Raw genomic sequence first — 23,606 nt, 5'->3', positions numbered from 1 at the left:
CCTTAAAGGGCCTGATGGAGCTGAAAACCATGACACAAGAACTACGTGATGAATGCACAAGCCTCAGTAGCTGATTCAATCAACTGGAAGAAAGGGTATCAGTGATGGAAGATCAAATGAATGAAAAGAAGTGAGAAGAGAAGTTTAGAGAAAAAAGGATAAAAAGAAATGAACAAGGCCTCCAAGAAATATGGGCCTATGTGAAAAGACCAAATCTACATCTGATTGGTGTACCTGAAAGTGACAGGGAGAATGGAACCCAGTTGGAAAACACTCTGCAGGATATTATCCAGGAGAACTTCCCCAATCTAGCAAGGCAGGCCAACATCCAAATTCAGGAAACACAGAGAACACCACAAAGATACTCCTCAAGAAGAGCAACTCCAAGAGACATAACTAACAGATTCACCAAAGTTGAAATGAAGGAAAAAATATTAAGGGCAGCCAGAGAGAAAGGTTGGGTTACCCCCAAAGGGAAGCCCATCAGACTAACAGCTGATCTCTTGGCAGAAACTCTACAAGCCAGAAGAGAGTGGGGGCCAATATTCAACATTCTTAAAGAAAAGAATTTTCAACCCAGAATTTCATATCCAGCCAAACTAAGCTTCATAAGTGAAGGAGAAATAAATCCTTCACAGACAAGCAAATGCGGAGAGATTTTTGTCACCACCAGGCCTGCTTTACAAGAGCTCCTGAAGGAAGCACTAAACATGGAAAGGAAGAATGACTATCAGGCACTGCAAAAACATGCCAAATTGTAAAGACCATCGATGCCAGGAAGAAACTGCATCAACTAACGAGCAAAATAACCAGCTAACATCATAACGACAGGATCAAATTCACACATAACAATATTCGCCTTAAATGTAAATGGGGTAAATGCCCCAATTAAAAGACACAGACTGGCAAATTGGATAAAGAGTCAAGACCCATCAGTGTGCTGTATTCAGGAAACCCATCTCACGTGCAGAGACACACATAGGCTCAAAATAAAGGGATGGAGGAAGATCTACTAAGCAAATGGAAAACAAAAAAAGGCAGCGGGTGCAATCCTAGTCTCTGATAAAACAGACTTTAAACCAACAAAGATCAAAAGAGAGAAAGAAGGCCATTACATAATGGTAAAGGGATCAATTCAACAAGAAGAGCTAACTTTCCTAAATATATATGCACCCAATAAAGGAGGACCCAGATTCATAAAGCAAGTCCTGAGTGATGTACAAAGAGACTTACACTCCCACACAACAATAATGGGAGACGTTAACACCCCACTGTCAACATTAGACAGACCAACGAGACAGAAAGTTAACAAGGATATGCAGGACTTGAACGCAGCTCTGCACCAAGCAGACCTAATAGACATCTACAGAACTCTCCACCCAAAATCAACAGAATATACATTCTTCTCAGCAGCACACCACACCTATGCTAAAATTGACCACATAGTTGGAAGTAAAGCTCTCCTCAGCAAATGTAAAAGAACAGAAATTATAACAAACTGTCTCTCAGACCACAGTGCAATCAAACTAGAGCTCAGGAGTAAGAAACTCACTCAAAACCACTCAACTACATGGAAACTGAACAACCTGCTCCTGAATGACTACTGGGTACATAACAAAATGAAGGCAGAAATAAAGATGTTCTTTGAAACCAATGAGCACAAAGACACAACATACCAAAATCTCTGGGACACATTCAAAGTGGTGTGTAGAGGGAAATTTATAGCACTAAATGCCCACAAGAGAAAGCAGGAAAGATCCAAAATTGACACCCTAACATCACAGTTAAAAGAACTAGAGAAACAAGAGCAAACACATTCAAAAGCTAGCAGAAGGCAAGAAATAACTAAGATCAGAGCAGAACTGAAGGAAATGGAGACACAAACCCTTCAAAAAATCAGTGAATCCAGGAGCTTGTTTTTTGAAAAGGTCAAGAAAATTGATAGACCACTAGCAAGACTAATAAAGAAGAAAAGACAGAAGAATCAAATAGATGCAATAAAAAATGATACAGGGAATATCACCACCGATCCCACAGAAATACAAACTAACATCAGAGAATACTATAAACACCTCTATGAAAATAAACTTCAAAATCTAGAAGAAATGGATAAATTCCTTGACACATACAACCTCCCAAGACTAAACAAGGAAGAAGTTGAATCTCTGAATAGACCAATAACAGGCTCAGAAATTGAGGCAATAATTAATAGCTTACCTACCAGAAAAAGTCCAGGACCAGATGGATTCACAGCTGAATTCTACCAGAGGTACAAGGAGGAGCTGGTACCATTCCTTCTGAAACTATTCCAATCAATAGAAAAAGAGAGAATCCTCTCTAACTCATTCTATGAGGCCAGCATCATCCTGATACCAAAGCCTGGCACAGACACAACAAAAAGAAGAGAATTTTGGACCAATATCCCTGATGAACATCGATGTAAAAATCCTCAATAAAATACTGGGAAACCGAATCCAGCAGCACATCAAAAAGCTTGTCGACCATGATCAAGTGGGCTTCATCCCTGGGGTGCAAGTCTGGTTCAACATATGCAAATCAATAAACGTAATCCAGCATATAAACAGAAACAATGACAAAAACCATATGATTATCTCAATAGATGCAGGAGAGGCCTTTGACAAAATTCAACAACTTCATGCTAAAAACTCTTGATAAATTAGGTATTGATGGGATGTAGAAAAGCAAGATCAAACCAAATTCAAAATTAGCAGAAATAAAGAAATAACAATGATTATAGTAGAACTAAATGAAATAGAGACCAAAAATGATATAAAGGATAAATGAAGCAAAAATTTGGTTTTTAAAATAATAAACAAAAATTGATAAGCGATTAGTGAGACTAACCAAGAAGAGAGGAGACCCAAATAAAGACAATCACAAATGAAAAAGGAGATATTATAAGTGATACCACAGAAATACAAATATGTACATGTATTTAACTTATTGTTATCAAGCTGTATTACCTGCAAGCTGTGCTATCTTGGGACAATCCCTTAGCTTCTCTGGCCTCAGGTTCCCCACCTGAAATTGATAGTTTGGACTATAAGATCCCTAGATTCCTATATCCTTTCCAGCTCAAATGACTCCAAAGTTAGTAAAGAAAATCTACAGTCATGAGACCATCATATAGACCATCAGGAAGTAGGGAATGAATCCAGTGGGGACATGGCAAAGTGGGGCATGAAATCTGCAGGGACAAAAGCTCCATGACAACCATGACACCCGAGAGCAAGTACCTGGAATGTTTTCTCCCTTGAATTGGCTTTTCTCCTTTATTCTCTGCTCTCAACAGCACGTTTAAGCAGATCTGAAGTTGTGGTCATCTCTTTCGCTGTGAGTGAACAGCAAGTTTTGTGGCCAAAAGCACCCATCTTAGAGTGCAATGGGGCCCATCTGGAAAATTCCTTTGTACAAGAAATAATTAATTTTAACCTTGTCAAGAATTGTCTTTTTGAGGGATCTGGGTCAAGGTCACAGGGCAAGACTTAGAGGGAATGGTTGCTTCTCTGGTATCTCATTATCTCTGATTCTTTCAGTAAACAAGGTTTATGGTCCTCAGTCTCTCCCATTATTCAACTCTTCTCTCTTCTTTGCTTCCATTTCCCCCACCTAGGGCTTTTCCTTGAGTTCTCTTTCTCCTTACAGAAATTTTCTGACCTTAATGAAAATAATAATCTCAATATAAAATTTCAAGTTATTACGCTGGGATGAAAAATAGATGTTGAATTCCAGTTCTGCAATTTCTTAAGGATATGATTTGACCTCTGTTACTTTCTGTTTTTTTTTACCTGTTAAAAAAATGAATTCTGTTTTGAGATAATATTGATTTAATTTTTATTTAAATACACAGCTTTGATTAATAATTTCTGAGTAGTAAGAGCCCAATTGCATCACTGCAAGATGATATGAGAAAGTACTCATGTACAATTCCGTTAGACCTTTTGAAATACTTCAAATGGCTCTCCATTGTTGTTTTTGGAGACCTTGGAGGTCTGGAGACACTAGCCTACATAATGTAGAAATCAGAAATACCCACTCTAAATACAGGTAGTTGGTCTTAGTTGGTCTAAGTATTCCTTTTTACCTTTTTTTATTTACAGTGCTCTTCATTCAACAACATTCCTGGTTTTACCCGATTCTGCATTCTGCACAATGCCACAAACTGACCATCTTCTTATTAGATCAGAATTGGAAAAGATTTCGATTGCCTACAACCATCTAGCAAAATCCCCAACCAATATTTATATGAGTCACTTTTTCTCCTGCAAATTTTCTAGGGAGGTGGTGAACACATGCAAGAAATGTAATGAAAGAGAATGAGTGCATTCATCCTTTTTCTTTAGTTTACCAAACTTTAAAAAGATAAATTTTCAGGACAAATTTTATAATAAATAAGAAAAACAATCTATAAGGTTTTGCTCTTTTCTGGAAATGGTGGATTAAATAGAATATATTTAATTATGGCCTGTATCACTGGAATGTAATAAAAATTTGAAGAATTACAAATTACAAATTACAAATAATTGTTCAACAGTTTGACTTTTTTCATTGAACTGTCCAATTACATTTGTGTTTGGGGGATGTTGTCAATGACAGCTTATATTTTCAAAGTATTTTTATTAAATATAACTCATCTTGGATAAAATACCTGAGAAATTTTATTGACAACCCTTTATTCTAATAGTAAACAGAAAGATTTCCAAGTTCATAAAACCACAATGAAAATAAAATAAACCTAAGATCTTCTTAGTTATACATCTAAATCTGGGTGAAAGAACCATTTATTAATGTGTTAATATCAGTATCCATGATGCTTAGAATTAAGTAGTAAAACATCTCCACTAGTCCATGTGCTGTATGTAGTAAGTTTTGATTGGTAGACTATTGATTATTGCCTCAATTTCAGAGCCTGTTATTGGTCTATTCAGAGATTCAACTTCTTCCTGATTTAGTCTTGGGAGGGTGTATGTGTTGAGGAATTTATCCATTCCTTCTAGATTTTCTAGTTTATTTGCATAGAGGTGTTTATAGTATTCTCTGATGGTAGTTTGTATTTCTGTGGGATCAGTGGTGATATCCCCTTTATCATTTTATATTGCATCCATTTGTTTCTTCTCTCTTTTCTTCTTTGTTAATCTTGCTAGAGGACTATCAATTTTGTTGATCTTTTCAAAAAACCAGCTCCTGGATTCATTGATTTTTTGAAGGGTTTTTTGTGTTTCTATCTCCTTCAGTTCTGCTCTGATCTTAGTTATTTCTTGCCTTCTGCTAGCTTTTGAATGTGTTTGCTCTTGCTTCTCTAGTTCTTTTAATTATGGTGTTAGGGTGTCAATTTTAGATCTTTCCTGCTTTCTCTTGTGGGCATTTAGTGCTATAAATTTCCCTCTACACACTGCTTTAAATGTGTCCCAGGGATTCTGGTACTTTGTGTCTTTGTTCTTATTGGTTTCAAAGAACATCTTTATTTCTGTCTTCATTTCATTATTTACCCAGTAGTCCTTCAGGGGTAGGTTGTTCAGTTTCCATGTAGTTGTGCGGTTTTGAGTGAGTTTCTTAATCCTGAGTTCTAGTTTGATTGCACTGTGTTCTGAGAGACAGTTCATTGTGATTTCTGTTCTTTTACCTTTGCTGAGGAATGCTTTACTTCCAACTATGTGGTCAATTTTGGAATAAGTGTGATGTGGTGCTGAGAAGAATGTATATTCTGTTGATTTTGGGTGGAGAGTTCTGTAGATGTCTATTAGGTCTGCTTGGTGCAGAGCTGAGTTCAAGTCCTGTATATTCTTGCTAACCTTCTGTCTCATTGATCTAATATTGACATTGAGGTGTTAAAGTCTCCCATTATTATTGTGTGGGAGTGTAAGTCTCCTTGTAAGTCTCCAAGGCCTTGCTTTATGAATTTATGTGTTCCTGTATTGGGTGCATATATATTTAGGATAGTTAGCTCTTCTTGTTGAATTGATACTTTTACCATTATGTAATGGCCTTCTTTGTCTCTTTTGATCTTTGTTGGTTTGAAGTCTGTTTTATCAGAGACTAGGATTGCAACCCCTGCTTTTTTTTTTGCTTGTGATTTACTTGGTAGATTTTCCTCCATCCCTTTGTTTTCAGCCTATGTGTGTCTCTGCACGTGAGATGGGTGTCCTGAATACAGCACACTGATGGGTCTTGACTCTTTATCCAATTTGCCAGCGTGTGTCTTTTAATTGGGACATTTAGCCCATTTACATTTAAGGTTAATATTGTTATGTGTGAATTTGATCCTGTCATTATGATGTTAGCTGGTTATTTTGCCCGTTAGCTGATGCAGTTTCTTCCTGGCATTGATGGTCTTTACAATTTGGCATGTTTTTGCAGTGTCTGACACCTGTTGTTCCTTTCCATGTTTAGTGCTTCCTTCAGGAGCTCTTGTAAGGCAGGCCTGGTGGTGACAAAATCTCTCAGCAATTGCTTGTCTGTAAAGGATTTTTTTTCTCCTTCACTTATGAAGCTTAGTTTGGCTAGATGTGAAATTCTGGGTTGAAAATTCTTTTCTTTAAGAATGCTGAATATTGGCCCCCACTCTCTTCTGGCTTGTAGAGTTTCTGCTGAGAGATCAGCTGTTAGTCTGATGGGCTTCCCTTTGTGGGTAACCCAACCTTTCTCTCTGGCTGCCTTTAACATTTTTTCCTTCATTTCAGCCTTGGTGAATCTGACAGTTATGTGTCTTGGCGTTGCTCTTCTCAAGGAGTGTCTTTGTGGTGTTCTCTGTATTTTCTGAATTTGAATGTTGGCCTGCCTTCTAGGTTGGGGAATTTCTCTTGGATCATATCCTGATGAGTATTTTTCAACTTGGTTCCATTCTTCCCATCAGTTTCACGTGCACCAATCAAACATAGATTTGGTCTTTTCACATAGTCCCATATTTCTTGGAGGCTTTGCTCATTTCTTTTTATTCTTTTTTCTCTAAACTTCTCTTCTTGCTTTATTTCATTAATTTGATCTTCAATCACTGATACCCTTTCTTCCACGTGATCGAGTTGGCTAGTGAAGCTTGTTCATGTGTCATGTAGTTCTTGTGCCATGGTTTTCAGCTCCATCAGGTCATTTAAGGTCTTCTCTACACTGTTTATTCCAGTTAGCCATTCATCTAATCATTTTTCAAGGTTTTTAGCTTCCTTGTGATGGGTTTGAACATCCTCCTTTAGCTCAGAGAAGTTTGTTATTACCGACCTTCTGAAGCCTACTTCTGTTAACTCATCAAAGTCATCTGTCATTCAGCTTTGTTCCATTGCTGTTGAGGAGCTGCAACTCTTTGGAGGAGAAGAGGCACTTTGGTTTTTATCATTTTCAGCTTTTCTGCTCTCCTCATCTCTCCTTTTCTTTCTTCCCATCTTTGTGGTTTTATCTACCTTTGATCTTTGATGTTGGTGGCCTACAGATGGGGTTTTGGTGTGGATTTCCCTTTTGTTGATGTTGACGCTATTCCTTTCTGTTTGTTAAGTTTCCTTCTAACAGTCAGGTCCCTCAGTGGCAGGTCTGTTGGAGTTTGCTAAAGGCCCACTCCAGACCCTGTTTTCCTGGGTACCAATGGTGGAAGCTGCAGAACAGCAAATATTGCAGAACAGTAAATCTTGCTGCCTCATCCTTCCTCTGGAAGCTTTGTTCAGGAGGGGCACCTGCCTGTTTGACATGTCTGTCAGGCCCTACTGGGAGGTGTTTCCGAGTTAGGCTACATTGGGGTCAGGGACCCACTTGAGGAGGCAGTCTGTCTGTTCTCAGAGCTCAAGCACCATGCTTGAAGAACCACTGCTCTCTTCAGAGCTGTCAGACAGGGACATTTAAGTCTGCAGAAGTTTCTGCTGCCTTTTGTTCAGCTATGCCCTGCATCCAGAGGTGGAGTCAACAGAGGCAGCCGGCCTTGGTGAGCTGTGGTAGGCTCCGTCCAGTTTGAGCTTCCCCAGCTGCTTTACCTACTCAATCCTCAGCAATGGTGGACACCCCTCCCCCTGCCAGGCTGCTGCCTCACAGGTCGATCTCAGACTGCTGCACTAGCAGTGAGCAAGGCTCCTTGGGCATGGACCCACTGAGCCAGGTGCAGGATATAATCTCCTGATGTGCCGTTTGCTAAGACCATTGGAAAAGCGCAGTATTTAGGTGGGAGTGTCCCCTTTTTCCAGGTACAGTCTGTCATGGCTTCCCTTTGCTGGGAAAGGGAAATCCCCCAACCCCTTGCACTTCTCAGGTTAGGCAATGCCCTGCCCTGCATTGGCTCACCCTCCATGGACTGCACCCACTGTCTAACCATTCCCAATGAGATGAACCAGGTACCTCAGTTGGGAATGCAGAAATCACCCATCTTGTGTGTCGATCACACTGGGAGCTGTAGACCAGAGCTGTTCCTATTCAGCCATCTTGGAATGGAAGTCCACCATGCTTTTTTATTCCCTGGAGTTCAACCTTCTTTTCTCTTTGGCCAGAACAAGGCATGGAGGCTAGAGGTTGATCACAGGGACAGAGGCTGGAGAATGGCAGCAATATTCTTTTATGCCTTCTCTAGAAAGTGATTGCAAGAAACACATTCACCTGTCAAAACTCAAAGAATGGACTTGGAGACACAAACAACAGTGGAAGCAAGACTTTTAATGTCGGTCTTGCAAGATTGGGTGTCTGGTAGGCAGGCACACCCAGGGCAGTTACCAGTATTGCTCTTTAACACATTGCTCAAATTCTTTCCTTTATGAGTTCATACCTTTATCTGTTGCCTATCCTATAACTTTTTCCAAATTTGTCCCTGGACTTTCCCTCAAGATGGGCTTAGCTAGACTACATGCAGCCTTGCCTTGTATTAAAATTTATTTTACATCCTTTATTTGTAGGTTGTAGCTGTTGTTGTTGTTTTCTCTGTTATTATAATGTCTCTGGCATAGAGAGGAGTCCTGGAAGCTGGAGCATAGATGCAGGATAGCCTTAGCTGCATTGGTAACTCCTTCTACACAAATTGTGCTTTTGGCTTTGGTGGCAACAAATTTAAACATTCTGCAGTTTTCCAATCCTTATTTTGTCTTTTTTTCCCTAAGGTGGTGATCTATAGAGGTTCCTCTGAATTCTTCGCCTTCACATATCCTGTTTCTTCTAACTTGCCATAACACAATCTTTCTCTCCAAATCAGTGAACATTTTTGCACTCATAGTATGTTTTTGAGTACTGATTAAATAATTATGACCCAGCTACTCTATGTAATATTAAGCAGGGACACTATGCAAACATTAAAAATGTTTATCTTTATGTGCTGACCTGGAAGGCTATCTTTAGTGGAAAAAAAAAACCAAGTTGCAAAATAGCATATTCAGAAAAAGTCTAGTCTTACCTTTGTTTAAAAGAAAAAGGAATACTCCACATACACACCAATACTAAAACAAAAGAACCAAACTGTGTGGAGATAACACATGTGAAAAGAAAAAGCCTACAAGATAACAGCCTAGAGCTATCACAGTGGTTATCTCATGGTCCTTCCTGTGAATCCAAATGATGTAAAGCTTTCATCAAAAAAGATGTATATATACAGAATATTTTTCCAATAATTTTAAGGAGTTCAGGAACTCCTCTGAGATATCCTATTGGTTTTGTCTCTCTGGATAACTCTGACTAACATGTTCATTCTCTTGTCTTCACTGTGTTGCTGCAGCTTCTTAACTGGACTCCAGAGCCTTGCTACAGAAATTTTCATGCACAGATAGCTGTCCAGTTGTTTTCTGTGGGTGATGAGGGCTGAGATCCCTGACTCCCCATCTTGCTTATGTCACTTATATAGCTTCTGAATACATTGATATTTATAAAGGCAAGAATATCTTGGATATACTTTGCTGTTTTCCGTATTAATTTCATAATCAACTTTTAGTTTCCACAAGCAAGTATGTTGTGATTGTGATTTTTATTTCACATAATTCATACATTAATTGGTTAGAATAGAAATTTTTACAATTTTGATTCTTTCAGTCTGTGACATTTGGCAGCAACAGTAACAAATCAGCCATGGAAGTTTCTCCTTCCCTTTATTTTGAGCCTATGTGTGTCTTACATGTGAGATGGGTCTCTTGAAAACAGTATACCATTGGGTCTTGCTTTTTTTATCCTGCTTGCCACTCTGTGCCTTTTTAGTGGGGCATTTAGCCCATTTACATTCAAGGTTAATATTGATATGTGTGCATTTGATTCTGTCATTGTGCTGTCAGCTGGTTATTATGTTTACTTGATTGTGTGGTTGCTTTATAGTGACACTGATCTCTGTGTTTAACTGTGTTTTTGTATTAGCTGGTAGCAGTTTTTCCTTTCTATATTTACTGCTCCTTTCAAGATCTCTTGTAAGGCAGGTCCGGTGGTAATGAAGTCCTTTAACATTTGTTTATCTGAGAAGGATTGTATTATTCCTTCACTTAGGAGCTTAGTTTGGCTGGATATGAAATTCTTGGTTGAAGATTATTTTCTTTAAGAATGTGGAAAATAAAACCCCAAACTCTTCTGGCTTCTAGGGTACCAGTGGGGAGGTCTGCTGTTAGCCTGATGGGGATCCCTTTGTAGATGACTCACCGTTTCCTTATAGCTGCCTTTAACATTATTTTATTTTGACCTTGGAAAATATAATGATTATGTGTCTTGGCGATTATCTTCTTGTGTAGAATCTTGCAGGACTTCTCTGTGTTTACTGAATTTGACTGTTGTCCTCTCTAACAAGGTTGGGGATATTTTCATGGAAAATATTCTGAAATATATTTTCCAAGTTGTTTTCTTTCTTCCCCTCCCTTTCAAGGATGCCAGTTACTTGTAGATTTGGCCTCTTTACATAACCCATACTTCCTGGAGGCTTTGTTCATTTCTTTTTGTTTTTCTTTATTTGTGTCTGACTGTCTTATTTCAGAGAACCAGCATCAAGTTCTGAGATTGTTTCCTCAGCTTGGTTTATTCTGCTCTTAATACTTTTGATTGTATTGTGGAATTCTTGTATTGTGTTATTCAGCTCTGTCAGACCCACTAAGTGCTTTTTTATATTGGCTATTTTTCTTTCAGCTTCTGTGTCACTTTATTGTGATTCATATTTTTATTGGATTGGATTTTGCCATCCTCCTGAGTTTCAGTGATCTTTTTTCTATCCATATTCTGAATTCTATTTCTGTCATTCTAGCCAGTTTGGCCTGGTTAAGAATCTTTGTTGGAGAACTGGTGTGATCATTTGGAGAACATATGATATTTTGGCCATTTGAGTTACCAGAGTTCTTACATTTTTTTCTCATCTCTGCATGTGGGTGTTTCTTTAACTGCAGAGTAGTTTGAGTACAGTCAATCGACTTATTTTCTGGATGTTTTCACTGGGCCAAGGCTTTGTGTGGGGTCTTTATTTGAAGCTCACTTCTTATCTCTGGCTTCAGAGGGGGATATGCTAGTGAGATATATTTGGTGTTGAAGCTTTGAGGTGTGATTCAGCAGGTGATACGTAGGCTTACAGGCCATCTGGAAGACTCTTGCTCTGTTGTGTGGCTCCCCTGTGTTTCCTCACAGTTGCAGCTGTGTTCCCTCTCAGTGCTCTGAAAGTGTGGGTTCCTCTCCCCCTGAGTGCTGGTTGTAGTTTCTGATTCAGCACTCCTGGGCTGCCCACTGCAGCTCTGGGGAGATCTTTGTGTTTATGTTCCTTCCCCAGCTTAGAGACAGCAGTGGAAGAGATCTTAATAATGGTTGTGTCTAAGTGTCTAAGGGTCATTTGTTTGACTCCTGGGGGCTCCACCCCAGAGAGATGCAGGTCAGCAATCACTCAGTGCAGCCAGCCCAAGATAGAGGGTATGTGTTGTGGGACCAAGCCAGGAGTTCTCTGTCTGGTGATGAGTGGTGGGGAGTGTGTGGGACCAGTGGGAGACAGAGCAGCCTCTTCTCCTTGGGTTGACTGCAGATTATTAGAGGTGTGGATAAAGCACTTAGTGTCTTTGCTCCTTCATTAGTCGGAGGGTGTCAAGGGCAGTTCCACTGCAGAGGCAGTGGCATAGAAACTTTCAGCTGACCTCGGAAGCTCTGTCTAGGGAGCTGCTGACTTGGTACTGGCTTGATAGTTCTGGCTGGAGGTGGCTGGAAGCCCAGGCCTGAGGATCTTTCTGGTGAGAAGATATGGGAATGGAAACCCTCATAACACTCTGGCCACTTTTCCATAGGGCTGCTGTTATATGCTTGGGGCCTGCTCCAGTACCTAGTCACCTCAGATTTCCCAGAACCTGGAGGTGTCACCAGTGAAGGCTGTGAAACAGCAAAGATAGTGGCCTGTCCCTTCCTCTGAGAGCTTTGTCCCAGGGAGGTATACAGCTTTTGCTGGCCCAAAGCAGCTGTAGGAAGTGGCTGGAGAGCCTAGTTGAGAGGTTCCACCCAGTGAGGAGGAACAGGGTCAGGAAGCACTTAAAAAAGCAGTCTGGCCACGTTTTGGTAGAATAGCTGTGCTGTGTTGGGGGTCTACTTCAGTCCTCAGTCATCTCAGACACTTCGAAGCCCAAAGGCTGGAGTTGCTAAGTCACCAAAACAGCAAAGATGGTAACCCACTTCTCCCTCTGGGAGTGCCATCTCAGGGATAATTCAAATCTTTGTCAGCTGGAGAGCTTGGTGGGGGTGGCTGCAGGCCCCAGTTGGGACGTCCTGCCCAGTGAGGAGGAATGGGATTGGACACCCACCTAAAGCACAGTCTGGCTATGTTTGGATAGAGCAGCTGTGCTGTGCTAGGCTGGGGGTTCTCTTCCACCCTTTATCAGCTCAGATTCTTCAAAGCCCAAAGGCCGGAACAGCTAAGTCATCTGAATAGCAAAGATGACAGCCCAGCTCTTCCCATTGAGCTCCTTCTTAGGGAGGTGCAATGCCACCACTGGTAGCTGGCTGAAATTCCAAGCCAGTGGATCTTATCTTGTGAGATGCCATGAAGTGGGGCCTGTGGGTTGTTGCTGTTAACGCCCCTGGATTCAGCCTCTTTCCTAGGAGTATATACAGGAGTCTAACCTCCAACTTTGCTGGAGCTGTAGCTACTTTTACCAGAAAACCCAAGTATCTAAGCCTTCGAGGTCGAGGTCTCCATGCTGGCCTGAGTGGCTGATCTGCCAAGACTCCAGGTAGCTCTGTGTGTTAGACTGAAGACTGAAAGCCCTGGTGGAGTGGGTTCATAAGGAGATCTCCTGACTTGAGGGTTGCAAAGACCTAATGCTCACCCCTTCTTTTCCTTTCCATGACAGCCACACACCCTAGCTGCTTCTGGTCAGCCATCTTGCCCACTCCTCCACTTCTCCCCTAGTTTTCTTAAGGCTTGAATTGGCATTCTTTTTTCAATTTTTTTCCAATTCACAGCTTTGTTACTTTATTGTATTTCTTTTTGAAAGATTGTTACTTCTGACTTTAGCATTGGCTGCATCTCATAAATATTGCTTTATTTTATTCATATTTACCTTGTATATTAATAAGCAATTTGGCACCTTATACATTAAGGGGTATTGAAGAAGGGAGGAGGCTTTGATATCTGCAATGTTAGTTTGGATTCACACCCCTTCACTTACTAGCTGTGTTTCTGAATTCCTCTGGCCTAAGTTTATTCATCTATGAAGTTGGTATAACAATAAAACTTAGCTCAACTGAAACCATTTTAATTCTTTGAACATAGAAAGCACTCAATAAATAATAATACATGACTCATGTATAGCGTTTATTATATGCTGGGGTCCCTATTCTGAGTTTTGAATAAGTATCAGCTCATTCATCCTAAACAACTCCAAAATAGATATATAATATCTCAATTTTACAAATGAGAAAACTGAGGCACAAAAGATTGTGTGGCTTGCCCAGCATCACACAGCTTGGGGGTGGCAGAGCCTGAATTTGAAGCCAGGTAGTTCGGTAAAGGGGAAAATTTTTAATTTTAAATTATGAAGTATATTGGTTAACTACTGCTGTATAACAAACCGCAAAATCCAGTGCTGACTGCAACATTTATTTATTGCCACTCACGTATCCTCAGATCACCTGGAGATCAGCTGGGACTGGCTGATGTAGAGTAGGCTTAAATGCATGACTTTTCTGAACATGACTGCAGGTTAGCTTGTCTAGGTTGCGCTTGACTGAGATACCTTTGACCCATGTTTCTTTCATCCTTTCCTGGATTCAATAGTTACCCAGTCAAACAAGAGTAAATTTTGTAAATTTAGTGGGGGAGAAAAAGAAAGTTTGAGTTCCACAGTATCAGATGTTGCTATTGGCTGTGAACTTTGAATATCATCTCCATTATAATTTCCCAGTAGGCTCTAGATACAAGAAATCAAATCATCAGACTCATAAGTAAATGTCATTGCAGGGACCATATCCTTGTTTCTACCCCACTTCATGATTAAAATCACCTCCTTCTTTCTAATGCTACAGCTAGTGTAGGCAAGGAAATTGCCAAATATGTATCAGATGATTAGTGCTGAGAGAGGTCTTAGGCAAACTGCAGGTATCTCATGTTGCTCTTTCTTAAAGACACAACCAGGCCAATACATTGCTTTTTTCCCTTTCCAATGGCAGAACCCCTCTGTCTGTTTATTCTCTCCTGTCCAGAAACACAGAATAATCAATGGTTACCACCATGTCTTTATTATGCTGTATCAGCATATATGGTAGATGATGTTTCTAAACTCCTGGGCATCTGTGCCAGGCCTCATTTCTCTAGTGGCAAATTCTTAACATTGAGCCATCTTTGACCTGAGAAGCCACAGGAAACAAAAGATTTCTAAATCTTGTTGTTTCACAAATACTTTTGGACAAATTAATAAATGGTGAGGCCACACCTGATGTAGGATAAAAATAATGAACCTCCAGGACCTAAAGATCCTGATGTCTGTGGCATTGAGCCATCTGTTGGTCCATATTGGCATATTTTCTGCATCAAATCAAGCCTTCTTTGTCCAAAAGGCAGTAGGCAGCGTGAATTTTGTTATAGTCCATTCATGATCATATTTTGTGGGTTAAGGGGATTCTGATGGGCCATATCTGGCAGAAATCTCAGAATCTGTAAACTCAGCAGCACCTTCTCTTTTGCAACCTCTTTAAGGCATCTTTAATTTCTTTGTTCCTCAAACTGTAAATCAAGGGATTTAACATGGGTATGACCACAGTGTAGAAAACTGATGCAAATCTGTCAAAGCTGGAAGAGCCTCCAGAGCTGGAACTCAAATAGACAAAGATTCCTGATGTATAGAAGAGGGAAACAGCTGTTAGATGAGAAGCACAGGTGTTGAATGCCTTGGACCTGCCTTTAGCTGAAGTGATCTTCATGATAGAGGTGCCAATATAGCCATAGGATATCATGATAACTAGGGCACTTGCTATCCCAAAGAACATGGTTAATATAGCAGTCATGACCTGTACAAAGAAAGTGTCAGTACACGATAAGATTAACAGTTGGGGCATGTCACAGAAGAAGTGTCTGATGACATTAGACCCACAGAAGTGGAATTGAAGCAAAGCACCAATTTGGAATAAAGAAGCAGTGAGGCCAGTCACGTAGGCTCCCAGTACCATCCAAACACAGAGGGTGGGTGACATGATGGATGAATAGAGAAGGGGGTTACAAATGGCAGCATAACGATCATAAGCCATGGCTGTCATGAGACAAGACTCACTCAGTCCCATCGTTGAAAAGATAAAGTACTGAATAACACAACCAACAAAAGTGATAGTTTGCTGTTCCTGTAAGAAGTTGGAGAGCATCTTGGGGACTGTGGAGCTGATATAGCATACATCTATAAAGGACAGGTTACTGAGGAAGAAATACATGGGTGTATGGAGGTGGGAATCCATCCTTATTAAAACAATGAGGGACAGGTTCCAGGCCAGAGATGTAATGTAGATCACCAGGAATATAGTGAAGAGCAGCGTTATGATCCTGGGAAAATCTGAGAATCCCAGCAGGATGAAATAGGTGATTTCTGTAATATTTCCTCCCCCAGTCATTGGCTCGGTGCTCCTAATATCAGAAAGGAGACAAGAGAATGGATTGCTAACTCAGGTGAAGTGATAACATTACCATCTTCCTATGTGTACATCTTTTCTTCCAACAAGCACTGGAAAATGAGAAATGTTTCACTCTTCTGATGGGAAGACCCCAACTTTTCTTGAATTGCCAGCATGTAACTGCACAATATTTCAGGTTCTTGATTAATTCATGGAGTATCCTGAGAATTAAAAAATATATTTTAAAAGTTGACTGGCAATTTTAAAAAAATATGCTATGGAAATGCTGAGAGTATTACGTACAAGGTAAAGATCACTAATTAAGATAATAGTTTTTCTTCAAAAAGACCTCTGGTGATTCATTATATAACTGTTGCTTTAAAATTATGAAAGCTTAGGCCGGGCATGGTGGCTCATGCCTGTAATCCTAGCACCTTGGGAGGCTGAGGTGGGTGGATCACCTTTATTCAGGAGTTTGAGACCAGCCTGGCCAAAATGGCAAAACACCATCTCTACTAAAAATACAAAAATTAGCCGGGCGTGGTTGCACAGGCCTGTAATCCCAGCTACTTGGGAGGCTGAGGCAGGAGAATTGCTTGAACCCAGGAGGCAGAGGATGCAGTGAGGTGAGATCATGCCACTGCTCTCTAGCCTACGTGACAGAGCGAGACTCTGTCTCAACAACAACAACAAAAATTATGAAAGCTTAAATGGCATCCTTCCAAAATATATTTGATGGACAACTGTCCTGTCCTGGATTGTTATCTAAGTAGATTTAAAATACTTTTTATTTTACCTTTTAGAAAAATTGCTTTCTCTGTTTATAATAACTTCTCCTATTTTAATAAAAATGTATTTAATATAACATATCCAAACTGGCCTTAACAATAATGTCATAAATTTGGATAACATTTTGAGGCAGAGAGAGCATGGGTGTCCAATAAAGTTTTGGAATAAGTCTTCTCAGGGAAGCCTTCATACAAAGGATTCCAGAAGGAGGCTAGTGCAGCTCAATCTTGGCCCCAACTATTGTCTCAATTTTAGGGTATCTGGGAAACAGCATAGTAATGTGGCTAAGAGTTGGGACTTTGGAGTTTATTTCCAATACCTTCTGCTTCTATTAACTTGTACCAGTGACATAAAAACGTTAAGCTTAATTTACTACTAATAATGTAAGGACAAGAAAAGCTTCTAACTTCCCAGTTTACTGGGAAGGTTATAAGTGAAAATTCATGCAAAAACTTAGCACACAATTAAGTATACAGCAATTGTTCAATAGAGACTGGCTATTGTTATCATGGATTGCTTACAAATAACCATGAGTGGCAGGTATACCTGTGGGTAGGAATGTGAAAAGTAATATTTTCATGGGTTAATTTGAGGAAATTCATGAGACAGCATCAGCCCTATAGACAGCCAGGCATCATTGCCTCTAGGCAGGTGTAGATTCAGACCTAGTGTCCATGCCGGTTAAACCACCTAAAGCCATGATGATTGATATAAGCCACATAAGCCATTTTTTCTTCAGTTTGCTTGCCTTTGGGTACACTAGGTTGATGGAAAACCAGCATCAAATTATGATGGATCTTAATTAGAGAAAAAGTCAAAGTAAATATTTCAATTTTCTAATAATACAGAGGTATATCTTTTCATTTTTTGGTAGATACAATCAGCAAGTTAGAGCTTACCAACAGACTTATAGTATTAGGTTGGTGTAAAAGTAATTGCACCAACCAAAGGTATGCATAGATAATGTACATACACTCTGCTCCATACTCAGGCTGTCCTTTCTTGAGATCAAAGGGAAACCAATGACAATAGCCAAGAAGATTTTGAAAAAGATGAATAATTAGAAAGGATTTTAACTTTCAGATATGAAAAAGTATTATTAACATTGATAATTCATTATTCTTATAATAATAGACATGTGCCAAAAGAACAAATAAAAATTTCATAAATAAATACGTGTTGGTAAGAATTTTATATATGAAAAAGTATTTTCAATTGATAGTGAAAGAGCAAACTCTTCTATAAATGGTCTGTGAGGTCTGCCTCACTATGAGTAAAAGAGTATTTGAGGAATAAATAGATGTGCATTTATATAATCTTTGGATGGAAGTGATATTAAATAACAATAAAACAGAAATTATAAGAGAAAAAATATGGCAAAGCAATTTAAAACTTGGTTGCGGCAGAAAAAACCCTTATATAAAGCATATTCGAAAGACAATTGATGAATGGTGGAAAATAGTGATAAAACAGAAAAAGACAATATAATTATTATCTTAATATATAAGATATTGTATAAATCAGTAAGGAATGGGCACTCATATGACCACTGATGAGTGCACAAGGTAGTTCTACTTTTCTGGAGAAAAATCATTTGCTTTTTATAAACTCTTTTGCATGCGTGAGCTCTCTCTCCCTTCCCCCAGTCTCTTCTCTCTCTCTCTGTCTCTCTCTCTCTCTCACACACACACACACACACACACACCTTACAAACCATTTATAATGTCAAACATTAAAAGTAATGAATGGTATCATTTTGATTTTCTTCTTTATACTTATCTGCATTCTCTTGTTTTCCTACAGCTTCTACATTTATGATAAAAATATTATTAAATGTAAAAATCATTAATAGGGTGGAGAAAGGGGGAGGAGGAAGGAAGAGGGAGAGGACAGAGAAAAAGGGGGAGAAAGAGATAGAATGTGAGAGAGTAGACTTTCCTGAGTCTTACTTGCTGGCTGTGTGATGTTTAGCACATGATTAACCTCTCTGTACCTCAGTTGCTTCATCTATAAGTGAAGCTGATAATCATTAAACCTCAAAGGGTTGTTGCAAGGATGGAATGACATAAAGGGCTTAAAACAATAAGGCCTCGGCCAGACGCGGTGGCTCAGACCTGTAATCCCAGCACTATGAGAGGCTGAGGCAGGTGGATTGCCTGAGGTCAGGTGTTTGAGACCAGTCTGGCTAACATGGTAAAGCTCCGCCTCTACGAAAAATACAAAAATTAGCCAGGCGTTGTGGCGCATGTAGTCCCAGCTACTCGCGAGGCTGAGAAGGGTAATTGTTTGAACCCGGGAGGCGGAGGTTGCAGTGAACCTAGATTGTGCCACCGCACTCCAGCCTGGGCAACAGAGTGAGGCTCCATCTCAAAACAAAAAAACAAAAACAATAAGGCCTCAAAAAATGTTAGCAATGATCATTCCCATCATCACTTCTCTCTTAAAGGGGAATAAAGGAAGAACTAGTACTGAAGTATTAAGGAGCTCTTAATACAATTATTTATGATTTCTAAACCAGACTAAAGAATATTGTTGACAAATGATTGTATTTCTTTCTATCTTGTAGCATTGTGTTATCTCCCACATAGCTGAATTGTCAATTCCCGATGCCGCTTTTTGTTCCAGCACCACCAAGTACCGTCAAGCTGAGAACGCTGACTGTATAGAGCACACTGATAAGTAGAGACGTTTGGTTACTTAATGCTAAGCATTGTATATACTAATATTTGCAGAACTCAACAAGTTTGTGTTTAACACATTAATAAATGGTTCTTTCACTCAGGCTTGGATGTCAAACTAGAAAATCTTATTTTTGTTTTATTTCCATTATGGTTTTGTTAACTTGGAAATCTTTCTGTTTACTCTAGAATAGTTCTAAAAAGGAATGAGATCATGTCCTTTGCAGGGTCATGGATGGAGCTGGAAGCCATTATCCTCAGCAAACGAATACAGAGTCATTATCCTCAGCAAATTAGTGCAGGAACAGAAAACCAAACACCATATCTTCGCACTTATAAGTGGGAGCTGAACTATGAGAACACATGGATACAGCCAGAGGAATAACACACACTGGGGCCTGTCAGCAGGCGGAGTGCGGCGAGGGAGAGCATTAGGAGAAATAGCTAATGCATGCTGGGCTTAATACTTAGGTGATGGGTTGATAGGCTCAGAAAACCACGATGACGTACATTTACCTATGTAGCAAATCTGAACATCGTGCACATGTACCCCGGAACTTATAAAAATAAAAATAAAAATGAAAAAAAGATTTAAAAATAAGAAAACCCTCTAATACCATATCTCAGGTATGTTATCCAAGGTGAGTTAGATTTAATGGAAATATTTTTAAAATATAAGCTCTCACAGATAACCTCCCCCAAACACGAATATAACTGGTCAATTCAGTGAAAATAAGTCAAATTGTTGATCAGTTGGTTGCACTGAAACTCCTTACTTTTTTATTACATTCTGGTGACACAGGCAGACATAATTAAATGTACTCTATGTAATCTACCATTTCCAGTAAAGAACAAGGAGTTGTGGATTGCTTTTCTTATTCATGATAAAATTTATCCTGAAAACTTACCTTGTTAACATTTGATAAGCTAGAGAAAAAGAGAAAAAACTCTGGATATATTCACTCTCTTTGATTAATTCCTTGCATATGTTCACCATCTCCTGAGACAATTCGCAGAGGAAAAGATAATTGATGTAAATATTGGTTAAAGATTTTACTAGATGAATGTAGGTGATCAAAATCCTATCCAGTGCTAATCTAATAAGGACATGGTCAGTTTGCGAAGTTGTGCAGGGTACAAAATCAGGTAAAGCCAGAAACGTTGCTGAATAAAGAACGATATATGTACAAGAAGGTTACAAGGAATATTTAAACCAACGCTTCTTGTGCTTGGAGTGGGTATCTCTGTGTTGCCCAGGACGGTGTCTTCAGATTCCAGGGTCTCCAAAAATTACAACAGAGAGCAATTTGAAGATTTCAGAAGTTCTAATAGCCCTATATAGGGGTACTCCGTCATATCATTAAGACTCAGTGTGTCTCTTGTTATTCAGAGATCATAAATCAAAGCTATGTATTTAAACAGAATCAAGTTAATTATTAGCATTTTGAAAACAGAATCCTGAAAGATAAATATTAAATTAAAGGGTCCTTGGGGTGGAGAAAACTGGGAAACATACCCAAGCAATTTTTGATCTTAGGAAATTCCTCTGAAACTCAGTAAATTATTATTTTTGATTCATCTTTCAGGCTTTATAGACAACATATATTTGACTATAGATTATTCCAACATCCCCATTTTACAGGTGAAAAAAAGAAGATAGCAGTGTTCAAGGTCACATCCTTAAGAATTCAATACCCATCCCTCACTCCAGAATAATACCTGAAATTTTATGTTTGAGGTTTTTGTTTTTACAGAAGGTTGAGTAAGGAGAAAGACAATCCAGCGAAGAACTTTAGGTACAGAATGTGGAAGTGAGGAAGAGGGAAGAGTTGAAGAATGAGAGAGACTGAGGACGATAAACTCTGTTCCATGTGTGTCCTTACTGGAAGAATTACATGGATATTGAGACGGTACAGAATCCACTGTTCTAAGTCTTGTCCTGTGACCTTGACCCAGGTCCCCCAAGAAGACAGAGTTATTGCCAAAGGTCGAAATTGCTTATTTCTTTTCCAACAAAAGTTTTCAGGTGTGCGTATCACACTCCAAGATGGGCATGTTTGACCACAAAATTGGCTGTCCACTCACAGCAAGAGAGATGGCCTCAAGTGGGGATCCTTTTAAATGTGCCTCTGAGAGCAGAGATGAAAGGAGAAAAACCAATTAGAGAGAGAAAGCATGCCAGGTACTTGCTCTCTGGTGCCATGGTTGTCATGGAGTTTTTGTCCCTGCTGATCTCATGCCCCGCTTTGCTATGTGGGTCAATTCCCTATTTCCCTATCGTCCTATCATGATGTCAGGATTGCAACTTTTTACAAAACTTGAAGTCATTGGAGCGGGAAAGAAGATAGGGATCATCTAGTCCAAAACTCAATTTCTGGGTGAAAAATATGAGACCAGAGTGCTGAAGAGTTTGCCCAAGATGACACCCTAGCCAGTAATATAGCTTGATAGCAATAAACTCGATAGGTATATGTTTCTCTGCTTACAAAACACTTTCATTCTAGGTAATTACATACATGTTTCCTCAAATACCTGACTTGAGTCAATTATCACAGCAGTCCTGCAAGGAAGGCATGGCATTATTTCCCTTGCATAAGTGAGGAAATTGAGGCACTAAGGAATACAATAAGATTAATTCATAACAAAGCCATGGCTTCTCATGGTTATGACCGTGGGTATTGATATCATAGAATTTGGGTTGAATTCTGGCTTGGCCACTTGCTGCTTGTGTGACCTTGAGCAAATTAACCTCTCTAAGCCTCAGTGTTTTCACCTATAAAATGGGGCTAACAGTAATAGCTACTTCACAGAGTAGCTTTTCATTGAGAATTAAATTGGATAAAGACTATAAAGCACTTATCAGAGTGTGTAGTATAAATCATGCTTTCTGTTTAATAGTAGATATAACTTACATGTTTTGATTTGGAGATCTTTCCAACATATTATGCTGTATTTCTATCCTTTGTTAACATTCATTAAAAATATCTGCTTATGGTCATTTCTACAAACATTTTGGGTTTCTTAGGGGTGGGGAGAGGAAGCTCATTTATCTTTGCAGTTGCAAGAGATATAGAAATGTTTTGGACAAGGTCCCATTCTTGGTTTGATCTACCTCGGCCAATCTTACTTAAAGGAAGAAATGGATGGATGGGGGCAATAAGTTAATGATCTAACTCTTGTTAATGGACGAGTACTTATATGGTTTCCGCCGATAAGGACTATAAGAATACAATATTTTAAACTAAATAGCTTTTTTAAAAAATAAATTTTATTGTATATAATCAAAGTGTACAACATAATGTTATAAGATACATATCGACAGTAAAGTGGTTACTATAGTGAAGCAAATTAACATATCCATCATTGCACGTAGTTACCCAGTTTGTGTGTGTGTGTGTGTGTGTGTGTGTGTGTGTGTGTGGCAAGAGCAGCTAAAGTCTCATTTAGCAAAAATCCTAAGTACAATAGTATTAACTACAGATTTCACTTATATGTGGAACCTTAAAATAAATAACTTCTTAAGATTTACTGTTATTCTTAAGAATAACACCAAAAGTATGGAATTTGGGCACAGTGGCTAACCAATAGAAGGATTATCTTGGACCAAGAAGAACTATTATATTCTATAACTCACACTTTGTGAGGTTCGAGATGTATTACTACCTACAGTGAGAAGAGCATGACATGCCTCAGTACACCTAAACGTTCCATCTGCAAGTGGGATAATTTCTCACCTGCCAATCTCATATGGGTACAGGAAAAATCAAATCTATGTGATGTAACTACACGAAGTATAAAATGTTGTATAAATGATAATGTAATATAAATGAAATTTAGCACATAAACTCTAGACTAGAGAAATATCTCTTACACATTTAAAAAAATCATCTTGGTCAGTCTCCGAGCCTCCATGATATCCCTAGGTCTGGTGCCTCTGCTGTTCCCTGGTCAAACTTAATGCCCTGGAGTCCCTGGGAGGCTCAGGCCTCAGGTACTTGGGTCCAGTCTCCCTAGACCTGCCACGATAGCCATCATTTCTGAGGTCTTGCACAGTCTCTGGGAGGCTACCATGAAGCATGCTCTAGGTGCACCTATGCCAAGAAATTGCTGGCTTTGACTTCCTTGCACCTCTAGGAATCT

The 23,606-nt window shown here is 39.3% G+C and overlaps 1 protein-coding gene across 1 annotated transcript; it reads right to left on the bottom strand.

Moving 5' to 3' along the window:
- Nucleotides 1-8,745: 8,745 nt before the first annotated feature.
- On the bottom strand, nt 8,746-21,563 carry LOC116468208 (olfactory receptor 5AN1). The gene is made up of 2 exons (XM_058439883.1): nt 21,186-21,563; nt 8,746-16,012 (listed from the first exon to the last, which is right to left on the bottom strand). Exon 2 carries the CDS (start codon nt 15,997-15,999, stop codon nt 15,064-15,066), a length of 936 nt encoding a protein of 311 aa, XP_058295866.1. The 5' UTR covers nt 16,000-16,012; nt 21,186-21,563; the 3' UTR covers nt 8,746-15,063.
- Nucleotides 21,564-23,606: the final 2,043 nt, after the last annotated feature.

The sequence above is a fragment of the Hylobates moloch genome, unplaced genomic scaffold, assembly GCF_009828535.3.
Source record: "Hylobates moloch isolate HMO894 unplaced genomic scaffold, HMol_V3 SCAFFOLD_5, whole genome shotgun sequence".
In the NCBI taxonomy this organism is placed as follows: Eukaryota; Metazoa; Chordata; class Mammalia; order Primates; family Hylobatidae; genus Hylobates; species Hylobates moloch.
Note: the sequence above shows the minus strand (reverse complement) of the source record. Positions and strands in the feature narration are given on the sequence as shown.